This window comes from Mustela nigripes, chromosome 1 (assembly GCF_022355385.1).
Source record: "Mustela nigripes isolate SB6536 chromosome 1, MUSNIG.SB6536, whole genome shotgun sequence".
Taxonomy (NCBI): domain Eukaryota; kingdom Metazoa; phylum Chordata; class Mammalia; order Carnivora; family Mustelidae; genus Mustela; species Mustela nigripes.
In genome coordinates, this window is record NC_081557.1 from 201012243 (window position 1) to 201025623 (window position 13381).

Sequence of the window (13381 nt, forward strand, 5' to 3'; positions counted from 1 at the left end):
TTTTTCTGTAGGTCATTCTTTGATTTCTCCAACAAGTTCACCCTTTGGTGGTTCATCTGTGGATATCTTGCTAAAAGACACCTGATTTTTAAAAAAATGTATTCTTTGCCACTACCTTTTATCTTATTGGTCAACTGAAGCCAAAACATCCTAATAGGGTCAGTGTTCATATGACTATTAGCAACCCTACAAGGAAGGTGACTCCACCTGGGCTTGTTGCTGTTATTCGTCACAGATACGGACTGAAGGGATGCTGCAAGTACACGACTGAAGTTCTCCAGGGAAGAGAGAACACTTGGTGCTCATGGAAAAACTGTTCCCACTTATGCTGGTCTATATAAACACAGGTAGTGTTTCGGGTAGTCAGGGCATCACTGAATGTTTCAATGACCTCTGCCTACAATGCTTATTATTCACTTCAATTTTTGAAATAGCAGAGAATATGAAATAATGGCAACTTTTCTCCGGCCCATAAAATTCAACAAAAGTAAAGGAAAACAAGATGAAGTGAAAACAAGACCAAGGAAAGAAGAAGTAATGTTTTCTATTTTAACACAAATGAACTACAGGACTCTAAAGTAAAGCCCACAAAGAAGTAAGCCATGAGGGGCACCTGGGTGGCTCAGTGGGTTAAATCCTCTGCCTTTGGCTCAGGTCATGATCCCAGAATCGTGGGATCGAACCTCGCATCAGGCTCTCTGCTCAGTGGGGAGCCTGCTTCTTTTCCTCTCTCTCTGCCTGCCTCTCTACCTGCTTGTGATCTCTGTCTGTCAAATAAATAAATAAATAAATAACATCTTTTTTTTTTTTAATTTTTTTTTTTTTTTATTTGACAGAGAGAAATCACAAGTAGATGGAGAGGCAGGCAGAGAGAGAGAGAGGGAAGCAGGCTCCCTGCTGAGCAGAAAGCCCGATGCGGGACTTGATCCCAGGACCCTGAGATCATGACCTGAGCCGAAGGCAGCGGCTTAACCCACTGAGCCACCCAGGCGCCCCAATAAATAACATCTTTAAAAAAAAAAAAAAGAAGTAAGCCATGAGGAAAAAAAAAACAACCTTTACTGACATTAATTGGTTAAGGGTCACTCATTTACAAAGCAGAACATTTCATCAGTTAGGCAATAAAAACAAAATAAATTTCAGGTGCAACATGTTGAGAATGTGCCATTCAACAAGATAAAACTCAATAAATCTAATGGGCCTTTTAGTCTTTCTCTTATGAAGTCAATATTTACTAAAACGGAGTGATGAAAGCCTCATATCTAAAGGGTAACAAATGGTTGTGTGCTGAACTGAACCCTGATTAATCTTACTAATGGCATATCAACTATCTTAATTTTAAGAAGCTATTGTAGAATGACAGATTGCAGAGTAATGCAGCATAAGGAAAATAAAAGTTACAGACAACTGAGCAATATGGTGTCACATTGTTACATTGTAGACACACATAATCCCCGTGTTCCTGTTAAGGGAAATAAGACTGCACTGGCATTGTCATTTTCATTTACTTTTTAGTGGCTATTTAATTTCCCAACACAATCATTTTTGATAAAGCATGACATTATATAATCCAGTCAAATTTTCTATTTTAAAATCCATTCCTAATTATCTATTAATGAAATATAAGCTTGAAAGTCCTTGCTAAAATTGCTTCCCATAAATGCACTGGACAAAATGGTTCTTAGCATCAGTGGAGATCCCATAACCAAAAACTGAGAGCTAATACTGCACTATCCCTCTCTTTTAAAAAAATCTGCCAATTATGCTGCCACCATTTTGTAAATTTCCATTATAGAGGATTCAAGGGAAAATTTGTCAATACATGTACACTTCAAAACTCATGGAAAGGATAGATATACCAGGCTTATAGTCTCACCACAAAGCCAAATAAAATAAAATAAACACTGAAGGGTAGCAGGTTTAAATGAGTTCTACTTCAGTCAAGGGGTCCTCCACCTGGCCTCTGACCTGGAAGCCAATTTGGGCGGGACTCCTACAATTCAGCCCCCAACTCCCCCAGGGTTTCTAAGGAGAATTGAGAATCATTGTTTTGTCTTACAGTATAGGCAACTACTAAGAGTTCCTCACAGGGCAAGATCTTCCTAGATACTCTGCCAACTTGGCTCATCTGAAGAGGCCCTTGGGCTACTTCAGTCAAGCAGACTGTACCAGAGGCGCACGCATCAGGAGTGTGGGCCTGTGGGTAATTACGGCTCTGTAGGAAAAGAGAATGACATTTTTAGTATAGTACAAAGGGTGGATTCAGACAGTGAGTTAAGGTAGGTTTTTTGTGGCCTGTGTGTTTTTGAATTGGTATCATAACCTCTTCAAAACCTTCAATTTCATCTTCTGGAATTTTGCTGATAAATATGCCACAACTGAGTACTAATTTCATGTTTAATTCTAAATGCCTATGTATGCACAAATCTCCTAAAATAGGTGACCTGAACATTCTAGAAACCTGCATTATTCATTCATTCATCTACTCATTCACTGAATACTTATCAAGAACCTACTATCAAAAAAAAAAAAAAAAACCAAAACTATCACTAGGGATGTTCTAGGTACCGGAAAGTTTGCAATGGACAAAGGAGAACCAAAATACCTGCTTTCATGGAGCTTATTCTACCAAGGGAATTTCTGACTAAGCAGCCAAATGAAGCTTTACTTATTTCTCTTTATCTATTACATTTCATTTATCCATAAATAACCTGAAACTTAGAGAGAGAACCACAATGCAATAGAAAAATTTAATACAGATAAGGAAAGAGTAAAACCAAAACAAACAAACAAACAAAAAACAAAAAACAAAAACCCAAAACCAGCAATGATATTATAACCTTGGTGAACTTTAAAAAAATACAGAGCAAATAGCCTGAAAGATGGTTAGAATAATTCAAAGGTAAAAGAAACAGCAACTCATGTCAAATAAAGTGAAAAACCAATATTTTCAAAAGCATAAAAATCAAAGCCCTTTACAACACTGATTTTTTAAAATCTAAGGTTGTGTCCCAGAATATTAGTAAAGTTCTTAAAAAATTTAGATCCCTGGATCGGTCTCAGATCTTCCCAATTATAAACCATAAGGTGTCCAAAGATCGTTTTAAAAAGCCCCAGAAGCACATTTTCAAGCCCATATCTGAGGGTGGGATTTCCTAGATGGCAGACGGAGAGTTCTACAAATCCTTTCTTCCAAAAACCTATGAGAATTGAAAACAGGATCAAACCCCACCATTTCAGGACCCTGGTAATCAAAAGAAATCAAGCAGCAAGCTGAGAACTCTTGCTTCTTGGAAAACTGCCCACAGTGGGTAAGAGGAGGGGAAGTGTGTGCTCTTCCTGCCCTCGCTCAGCTCAAGTTCTGCTAGGGTGGGCTGGCGGTGGGCTGGCGGTGTGCAGGACTGCCCTGAATCTGGACAGCAGGAAATGCCACTCCCACCATTGTCTGAGACAGCAGTACTCTTCCAGGCAAATGGATGCTGACAGTCAGCCTGATGGCTAGCCTGAGATAGCAGTTCCCTGGGGCCACTCCCAGACAACTAGTTGTTCATTTAACCAGAGATCCTGAAAATGAGAGCTCCACGGAGCTCCGCGGAGGGTTTTGATAAACTTTCACACATTCTGGCCAACTAGGAGGACCTAACAGGCAGGTGGAAATAAAAGGGAGAGCAGGTTTGAAAACTCCTAAATTCTGAATATGTTCACAATCCACAATGATCATCGAAAGGGGTTGGAGGCTTTACTGGATTGAGTTGTTGGAGTGCAACCTCTGGCTTATCATTGGCCAATGAACTATAGAGACCTCCCAGAATTAAGGCTTAGACATGAAAGCAAGAACCAAACTACGATCTCGAACGTAACTGAAAACATAATTTAAAAAAATAAAAAAGACAAAATTGCTACATGGTTGTGAAAAGCAGAAGGCAACAGAATGACATCCTATTTGGACTGTTCTTCATTTATTCAACCCTTGTTTTATTTGTTTTACTCTGGACACTGTACTCAATGCCCCAGCACAATGGTAGACATAATAGATAAAGTGGAAATTAGTTCATATTCTAGAACTAGAGTCTGCTCTTCAAGGTCTCAGGATTTGGGCAGATTTCTCTAGTCTTATACACAGTCTCAAATTTCTAAAAGGACATGGTTTTTAATGATCTGTAAGATTTATATAATACACTTGACCTTTGAACAACACAGGGGTTAGGAACACAGATTGCCCGCAAAGTGGAAAATCCATGTATAATATTTGAGTCCCCCAAACCTAACTAGTAATAGCCTACTATTAACAGAAAGATTTACTGATAATATAAGCAGTTAATCAACATATATTTTGTATGTTGTATATATTATATATATACATATATATATGTATATAATACATATATGTACATATAAGTAAGTTAGGGGAAAAAAGGATATAAGGAGAATCATAAGAAATAAAGTGCATTTACAGTAATGTACTGTGTTTATTAAAAAACAGTCCACAAGTAAGTAGACCAATGCAGTTCAAACTTGTGTTGCTCAAGGGCCAACTGTATTTAAGTAACAGATTTAAGAGTCAGATACATTACCAAATAATTTTAAGTGATAGTATTTTGGTTCATTTGGTACCAGGAAAATAATATTAAAATATAACAAGGGCGTCTATGTTCCAGTGCTGACTCTAATACTTTTAATACTATTCTGTCTGAATACTAATACTATTCTGTCTGAATAGTCTTTGCCAAATCATTGTATAGCTCAGCTTCGCTGCTGATAAAGTAAAGCAGATCTGACTAGATTTCTAGAGTCACTCTTTGACCCCAGCTCTATGACTCAAATTCTAAGGTCATACAATAATTCACATTAACATAAAATAGTTACAAGAAACCTATCCAGGTTTATTTTAATTAACACAATCCATCCGTAATTAGTACAGCATTTGTAAACACATGCGCACTTCAAGGTGGAAGATAAAGAACTATTTTCTTGAGCACATAAAGCATTGCATTTGAAACCTTATGTATGAGAACTGGCAGTAGACTTCATTTTAATATATAGTATTTGAGTCAAAACTTGTCATAGTATATTCACAAAGATTATAGGGACCATAGCTGACTAGCTTTTACTGTACCTGGAAGATCAGAATGTTAACATCATGACTCTTGATATTTATTTTTTATTTACTAACAAATATCATACAGTAATGGCTGTGTAATCATTTACATTTAATCCTCAAGACACTCCTAAGAAGAGCTTCTATTATTATTCATCTGTTTTACAGATAAGGAAACTGAGGCATCAAGAGGTTGACTAACTTGCCTAAGGCACTAAGAGGCATTAACCTGCTCAGGACTGGGGCACCTGGTGCCACAGTGGGTTAAGCATGTGCCTTTGGCTCAAGTCATGATCCTGGGGTCCTGGGATTGAGCTCTGTTTCTGGCTCCCTGCTTCGTGGAGACCCTGCTTCTCCCTCTCTCTGCCCAATCCCCATTCCTCTCCCGCCCCCATTCTCTCTCTCTCTTTCTTTAAAAAAAAAAAAAAAAAAAGTAAAGACTTAAAAAAAAATCTTGCTCATGGCTAGTAAGTGGCATTAGGCATTAAAGCTCAGGTCAGCTGGCTTCCAAACCCCATGCTCTCGTTTACTGTATGTTTCCAAAACTCATAAAACAAGGGGCTTGGACTGAAATACAGAATATCCAAAGAAGGAAATGATGGCAGTTATTAAAGGAAAGGACAAATCTTATTTCCTTTAAACACAGGCACATATGTGCACTCACACGCAAGCCCTCACAGCCTCATACAGCTCTCACGCATTCACAAAAAAACAAATGATAAGTTCGACAGATTTGAAATTTCTAAGATACATATATAAATATATATTTTCACTCCCCAGAAAAGTGGTGATATGGAAGTTAAGATCTTCGGTGTGATTGGATTAAAATTTTTAGACCCTACCTTGTTTAACAGTCCAAACATGAACCCTATAAATCTTAGGTTGTGAGCAAGTATGTTACATAGATAATGTCGATTCTATAGCACCTTTATGCAATACCACACTATCTGGTTTTATATTTGAACGTGTATATGATAAATATGCCTTTTATTTACCAAATTTGAAAGATTCATCTTTCTAATTTAAGGGTCTTCTTTTTTTTCTGCCTTAAACAAACCACAATTACATCTTCTAGATAATTCATGTTTGTTGAATCATTGTAGTCTTCTGGTGTGTATCTGGCCTAAAATATCACGTGTGCCTGCTCTCCCCACTTAGTACCTTTGTTCCAACCATAGTGACATTTGTATTCTTCTGCACATTAGAAGATTTCAGCTTCAGATTCTGAATTCGTCCCATTAGTGCTGAGAAGTTATTTTTAAAATAAGTTTTTTATATCAACCAAATGCATTTTATATGGCTGAGATGTTCATGTCAGGCCTCTAAGACATCCTTGTACATTTATCAAAAAATCATGATAGAACTCCACTGAACAATGATAATGCCGAGAGACATGAAATGGGGAAACAGAGAAAGCTCCAGAAATCTCTCATGTAGTGGGGAAAGCATGCAGGCACAGGGCAAGTGCAGACAAGCGTCCAGTCCCCACTGAAAGACTGCAGCCATTAAAAAAAAGGGGGGGGGTTCATGATATGCCCGATAAGAAGCAGTTCTCTCCACAGCATCACAGGACATTCCTTTCTGGAAATAGAGAGCCTGTCCCATGCTATCTGCTGTGCTTCTGAGCCAGCTTTGCAGCAAAGAGGACAATTTCGTTTAACTTTTTAATGAACGTATGTCCTTGCTGACAGACACTGTGAATGCGACACTTTTTCCTTCCCATTATGGCTTAGACTTTAGATTTAATTACAGTGGAAATGAATCAAGAGACATGACTTCAGGCATAGCGTTCTAAATGTCGGCAGAGTAACAACGTTAATTCTCTGTTCTAAAGCATCCTTGCCATCCCATCTTTATGATGCGTGATGTGAAAATAATTTTAGGAAGGAGGTGACCGACCCGGAGACCTTACAAGACATTGGGAAGATCACCTGTTAGTTGTGGTTAGGAGACTTTTTTTTTTTTTTTTGGATAATGGCTGAGTTTTATTTTGTGTATAGTCATAATTACTAATACACAAAGAAATTGTTCTTCAAGCGTTACACATGAAAGGACCTTTAAAACTTAGATCCTTTAAAACTTGGATCTAAATGAGTTAATAAGCTATTATCAAAATCCAGCCACATTCTCTTTTATTGCCTAAAATGAGTAGGGGGAATACTTAACATTATTTTATCTTTCATGCCATGAGCTACAAGCCAAGGAAATGCAGGGAAGTCACTAAATATTTAGTCTGCCAGTAAAATATGTATTTGGAAAACAAAAGACCCCGAACTTTAAAATGTCTTTAAAAGAAAGAAAGTTGAAGACATGCGGGCTACCTTCTCATACAATCCAGGGCTCGGATAAAGAAGTCCTTGTGCAGCTGGTGCTCGTCTCTCAAGATGGAGCACTGTTCAAGGGTCACCGACATGGACGTCCTGTCCTTGGCACTTTTGCAACAGGTGAAACGAATACCATTTAGTTTGCGACAAATCTGCAACACAGATGTACAAACAGTTTATTGCTCAGCCGCAGATGGCTCTGAAGTGTCGGACTCACCTAAACACTTCTTATCTAAACACTCCAAATTTATGTTAATTTATGATCATCAATTGGTTCAATCGGCCCTAGCGAGTGAAAAACATTATCGTTTCCTTTCAAAAGCTAGTGGAACAGATTGAATTTATTTAGTTCTTTGTATATGATGTGCGAGGCATGGGGTTGTGGCAGCCCTATGAGATGGTAAATATCCAGCACAGGCAGCAGTGCTCCCTGAGGGGGTCGGGTTGAGGGGGCGGTGAGCCAGCCCTAGCCATAGTGGATGACAGTCAGGTCACAGCTTAGGAGCAACACCTTAACTGTGAAGGGAAAATACAATTGTATTTTCTGGATCAGACACTGCTTTGAATCTGAAATAGCTAACATTTTCTTATTTTGCCTTTAAGAATCTTTTGGGAGTTTGGGCTTGAGGTTATGAGACTTCAAACATTTATATGGCACTAGTGTAGCAGTTAGTGAACCACTAGCCACTCATCAATGCAATGAGTAAGAATAAGGACAGCAAAGGGTCACTGTGAAATGCACATCTGCTGTGTCTTGGTTTCCCTATTTCTATAGTTCCTTTGAGCCATATGAACCTAACATGCTTGACTGGCATGTGATCTCTTTAAATTCTCATTTTTTTTTTTTTTTTTTTAAACTCAATCAAGACAAAAGCAAATAGTTTTGTATTTTTTCAATAGAATATAAAATATTAATACAGTAATATATAAATAATATTTTTAAAAGAGAGGAGAATGAAATAGAGACAAATAAAAGCTTTTTATAAAATGTCAACAGGAATTTCTGTATTTCTTCATTTTAAAAGTCCAAAGAGGATTTTTACAAAGAGGATATTGAAACTGGAGTATCAGCTACAGAAATGCTGTAATAATAAAGTCAGTGTTCCTACATAATGCTAAATTTGCACATTATGGGTGCCGAGTATGTGTCAATGCAGTCAATCATCCATTCCACAGTTAAGTTGTGAGAAAGCCGTATTTGGTCAGTGTTCAAGTTTCAAAAAGATTTTTCAGGAATAAATGAGATTTATGGGGAAACTTTTAAAATATATTCAAATGGTAAAACTACATAGACTAAGAGAAAGTATACATTTGTGTTTGTACACGTACATCCTTCATTTATCCATTGACACGACTTCATGATATGTATAGCGGCATAGATACATGTTCCTAAGTTGTCAGAAAGCCTTAGTAAATGATCAAATTACCTTCCTGTTATCCCATTATTAGTAAAATAGCAAAAATAGCTCATGACCTACCTTTGTGAAATTTTTGTGAGAATTAACAACCATATCAGTCTTTGAAGATATAAAGAGAAGCCACACTGGGGGAAAAAACTATTAAAAATAACCCTCCTGTAATGCAGTATGGGGCTAAATGGGACCAGGGTAAATGAGCTGCCTGAAAGCAATGTTTCATATTGTTACTTTGATGTTCTTCCCTGGGGCTCCCAGAGGGCATGAAGGGAAGCTAAAGTAGCTTTCTGCTGCCTCACTCTTGGTGAATTATTTTATATAGACTCACGGTAAATTATCCATTCCTTTTTCCCAGAAGAGAGTAAGTAATATTGGATTATAATTGAACACTGGTAGTAGGGCAAGGCTTTGTTTTAAACACTATTGATACAGAGTGAATAGAGTTTTGTCAGGAGATCGGTGACTGAATTCCAGATTACACAAGCAACACTGTACAGGAACTACAAATATGGCATTCATTATGGCCATCATCATAAAGATCTCCAATGTGGGCCTTCTCTGATGAAAAAAAAACCTCTCATTAGGAAAGGATCTTTGGGTCTGAACGCTTAGCAAAATTTGTAAGTTCACGTGCGCTATGCCTGAATGGTTGCCAGGTAAGAGTTTCAGAAATAACAGGTAGTGTTTTTCTCCCTCACTCCGCTAGAAACCTGGGGTGGGAAATAAGGCAGTACTTCTGTCCTGAAGGTGTTATTAAATGAGAAAGAACCAGAGAAAATGTAGCTTGTTACCCCAAGAGCAATCCATCAGTAACAAATTCTATGCTAATATCTCAATTAACAAACGCATTTACAAGCTCATTAATTGAACAAGATGTCCAGGAGCCTTACTGAGGCTGTGAGTCAGAGATCTGCAGTCAAATGCTCTACCACTGAGCTATACCCCCAAGTCAGAGATCTGATAACCACATTCTGTTGCCACCATATGTCTCTAGAGCAGCACTTCAAAATCCTGATTGAAATGGGTGACTGACTTCACAACATGTAATATCAAAAGAAAATCACAGACACTCCATTTTAGCCACAGAGTGTCAAACGACATCCAGAATGTACAGGAAAAACCAAAAGGTAATTCTTCCTCATTGAGTGCACCTTCTTCCATCTTGTGTTCTAACGTATTGATAGAACTTCTGACAGCATTGAAAATACCCAAACCCCTGGATAATGGAGAATGACATCTGGTAACCAAGTGCAGAGGTTGGATGCTACACAGTGACACTCCATGATGTTTGCTGATCATCATGGTGACAGGGGCAAAGACCTGGCTGGAGAATGCTTACCGTTGCAGCCAGCCACATGATTTCCACATTCTTTCTTTTTTTGGCTTGGATATTTTGATGGAGATTTTCTAGTAATCCTTTTAAATCATTTTGTTCTTGAAAATGTGAAATGTCTGGGGGGAAAAAAAAGAGAAAGAAAGGGAGATCATGTTAGTATCAAGCTGCCTATGGAGATTTGCTCAATATAGGTATGAATAGAATTTCCATAACAATAAATAGTATTGGGAACAGAGAGTATCTGAGTATAATCATGTTTATTAATCTGAGGATAATCATAGTTATTAATCTCTCCAGCTTTATTTTTACTTAGAAATATGCCTCAGTCGCCTCCTCTACCTATTCTATGCTACTGTGGTAATGCCAGTTTTCATATACTATTATTTTACTAACAAGTGAAACATTTTTGATAATGGCTGCTGCCTCCCTTCAACCAATGCATGACATAGATGAGACAAGAGATGTTATTTTATAACTTACTATTACCACTTTCTGCTACTAAGTAGCTAGTCTGAATCAAGAGGGTATGTTAAACTGAACACCTCAGGGGTGGGACAAATCTGGAGGCTCAAATAAAATACATGGAGTCAGTTTCTCAGCAAGATTCCTTAACCTCAGCGCTATGGACATTCTGGCTTGGGTAACATTTTGTTGCGGGGAATGGACCTATATTCTGCTTTGTGGTATGGTAAGTAGCATCAGTGACCCCTACAATTTAGAAACCAGTAATACCCTTCCTGCGACAATCAAAAATGTCTCCAGACATTGCCAGATATTCCTTGAGGGCAAAATCTATCCTGGCTGAGAAGAACTGCTATTAAGGAGCATAGGTAAGGCATGGAAAGAGGGAAAACATGAGAGGTGATAGTTAATTACATGAGATAATTAGATAGGGAACAGGAAATGACTGATTGCTCAGATCTCTACATACTCATAACTAAAGTATAGGTCACAAATGGCACATGTTTTGTATTAAAACCTAGGGCAATGCACATTATGACACAAATGTCCCTGACACTTGGCAAGATGGGGTCAAGATCCGAATATAGATATGGAAACAAAAAGTCTTTCTAAGAGAGTTGTTGGATTAATGCTGTACAGTACGAAAATGTGCTCTAATGTTGAATCCACAACCCAAAGGATGATGAATTCCTAAGAGTGTTAATGAGGCTAGAAACAGGAGAAAATCTGTAAGTGTAGGCTGGCCAGTAACAGTGAAACAAAACTGATATATTCCTGAATCATATATCTCTCTCTCTCACAAACACACACATTGTGCACGCACACACACACACACACACACACACACAGTACAAATAAGCTGTAATCATAGCGTGACTCTGTACTTTTCAAAACTGTACCAGATGTTTCATTTTATTAAAATAATACATCTGAATAGTTCTTGACTTTAGCACCAGAGAGTGAGGAAGTATCCTGATGAACTATACTAGCAATCTTTATCTGCCAAAGAATGCAAATGGTTGGTAAAATAAAAATATCCATTGAAAACAGTTATATATCATCTTGAATTTCATAACCACAGAATAGGAGAAGGTCGGGTACAATTGAGATGCATTCCTATAGTAGGGCGATGAGATTAAAAATATCTACATAAAATATATGCATGATTCCACTGTATTAGTTTCTAAATGGAAAAACCATCAGAAGTCGAACCCTTATGATGTAACTATAGATGATTCTCTTAAGAAAGACAAAGTTTGACTAAAAACATCACGTTGCTTGATGGACTGTCTGATATATAGAAAGTTTAATAGGACACAGTCCAGAGATAAAGGGAAAAAAGCGTAAGGGAATGCCTCGAAGAGAGTTAAAAAACCAGCTCAAGACTCTACAGCTGATCAAAGAAAGTAAGGACAATAATGCTACTTTTTAATTCATAGTCAGAATAAAAGGAACAGGAAGTCAGGTCTACCATCACTATTTTTAATGAATTAAAATTTAAGCAGCCATTTAAAATTATGTACGGGTATACCATTAACAGGGGAAGTGTCCTTGACATTGTTGAAAGGAAATATGTCAATATAAATGAAATGAATTTATTCATTGTATCAATGAATACAAATCAATGAATGAATTTATTTGTATAAAATTATGTGTGTGTATGTGTGTGTGCTTACGTCTCTCTATAGGCATGTAGGCAAAGAGAGAAATCGGTCATTATTAGGCTATAGGATTTAGAATGATTTTTCAACTGCCTTTTTGTGTCATTTGAGACAATTTAAAGTAAATGTGTGCTGTTTTAAAGAATAAAGTTATTTTGAGAAAAAGGGAGAGCACAGTATATGCATAAGAAAAGGAAAGAACTCAAATTCTTAGGATACAAAAAGCTGACCTCAAAGTCTTCACAGTTCAGTAGGGGAAGACAGATTTTAAAACCATTATTAACTAAAGTAAAGTGTACTATGGGCTATGGCATTAAATCAGTAAAAATAATAATAGAGACCCAAGGGAAGGAGTGTGCCATCTTATAAAGAATAGTTGGGTAGGGAAGGGTTTCTAGCAAAGATAATGCTTCGTGGCTACAGAAAGCATTTGAGGCCCAAGGAAAAATGTCAGCACATGCATGGTGAAATGAAGCAGTACTGTCAAAGCTGGGACCATCGCAAGGCCTGGTCCTAGAGGCAGGAATTATGAAGCGTCTACTCTGCTATGCTGGGAAATCTGGGCTTCATCCTAAGAAAAATAGGAGCAACTAGGAATTTTAAATAGGGATAAAACTATATCTTAGAGGTCCCTGAGGTCCTTTCTTTCTTTCTTTCTTTTTTAAGATTTCATTTGTTTATTTGACAGAGAGAACAAGAAAGAGAGAGAGATGAGGGGAAGGAGCACAGGCAGAGGGAGAAGCAGGCTCTCTGCGGCGCCTGGAGCCCGATGTGGAGCTTGATCCCAGGGCCCCGGGATCATGACCTAAAGGCAGACACTTAACTGACTGAGCCACCTCGGCGGCTCCCCTGAGGTCCTTTCTGAAGTCACCTGGTATAAGTGGCTTTCAGATGTTTTTGAAAGGAATACGGAATAAGAATTTCACCTGCAGCATTATGTGCACATGCACGGACATACATGCCCTTCTGTAACAAGAATTTTATGAAATGATATTTATCCTAATTGCAGACACTGTTCCCTGAATATATTACATTCTATTCCATGTGATGGTGACCGTCATTTTTATTATTATTGTCCTAACCCT

General features: G+C 37.8%; 1 protein-coding gene across 7 annotated transcripts in view; it reads right to left on the reverse strand.

Moving 5' to 3' along the window:
- The window catches only part of INPP4B (inositol polyphosphate-4-phosphatase type II B), an 822310-nt gene that overhangs the window by 41515 nt on the left and 767414 nt on the right, over positions 1–13381 (reverse strand). For all 7 annotated transcript variants that reach the window (XM_059378706.1, XM_059378698.1, XM_059378688.1 and 4 more), the window contains 2 exons: positions 10177–10289; positions 7420–7574 (listed from right to left, as the gene is read on the reverse strand). In XM_059378706.1, coding sequence (XP_059234689.1) covers positions 7420–7574; positions 10177–10289 — 268 coding nt within the window. The remainder of the gene's footprint in view (positions 1–7419; positions 7575–10176; positions 10290–13381) is intronic.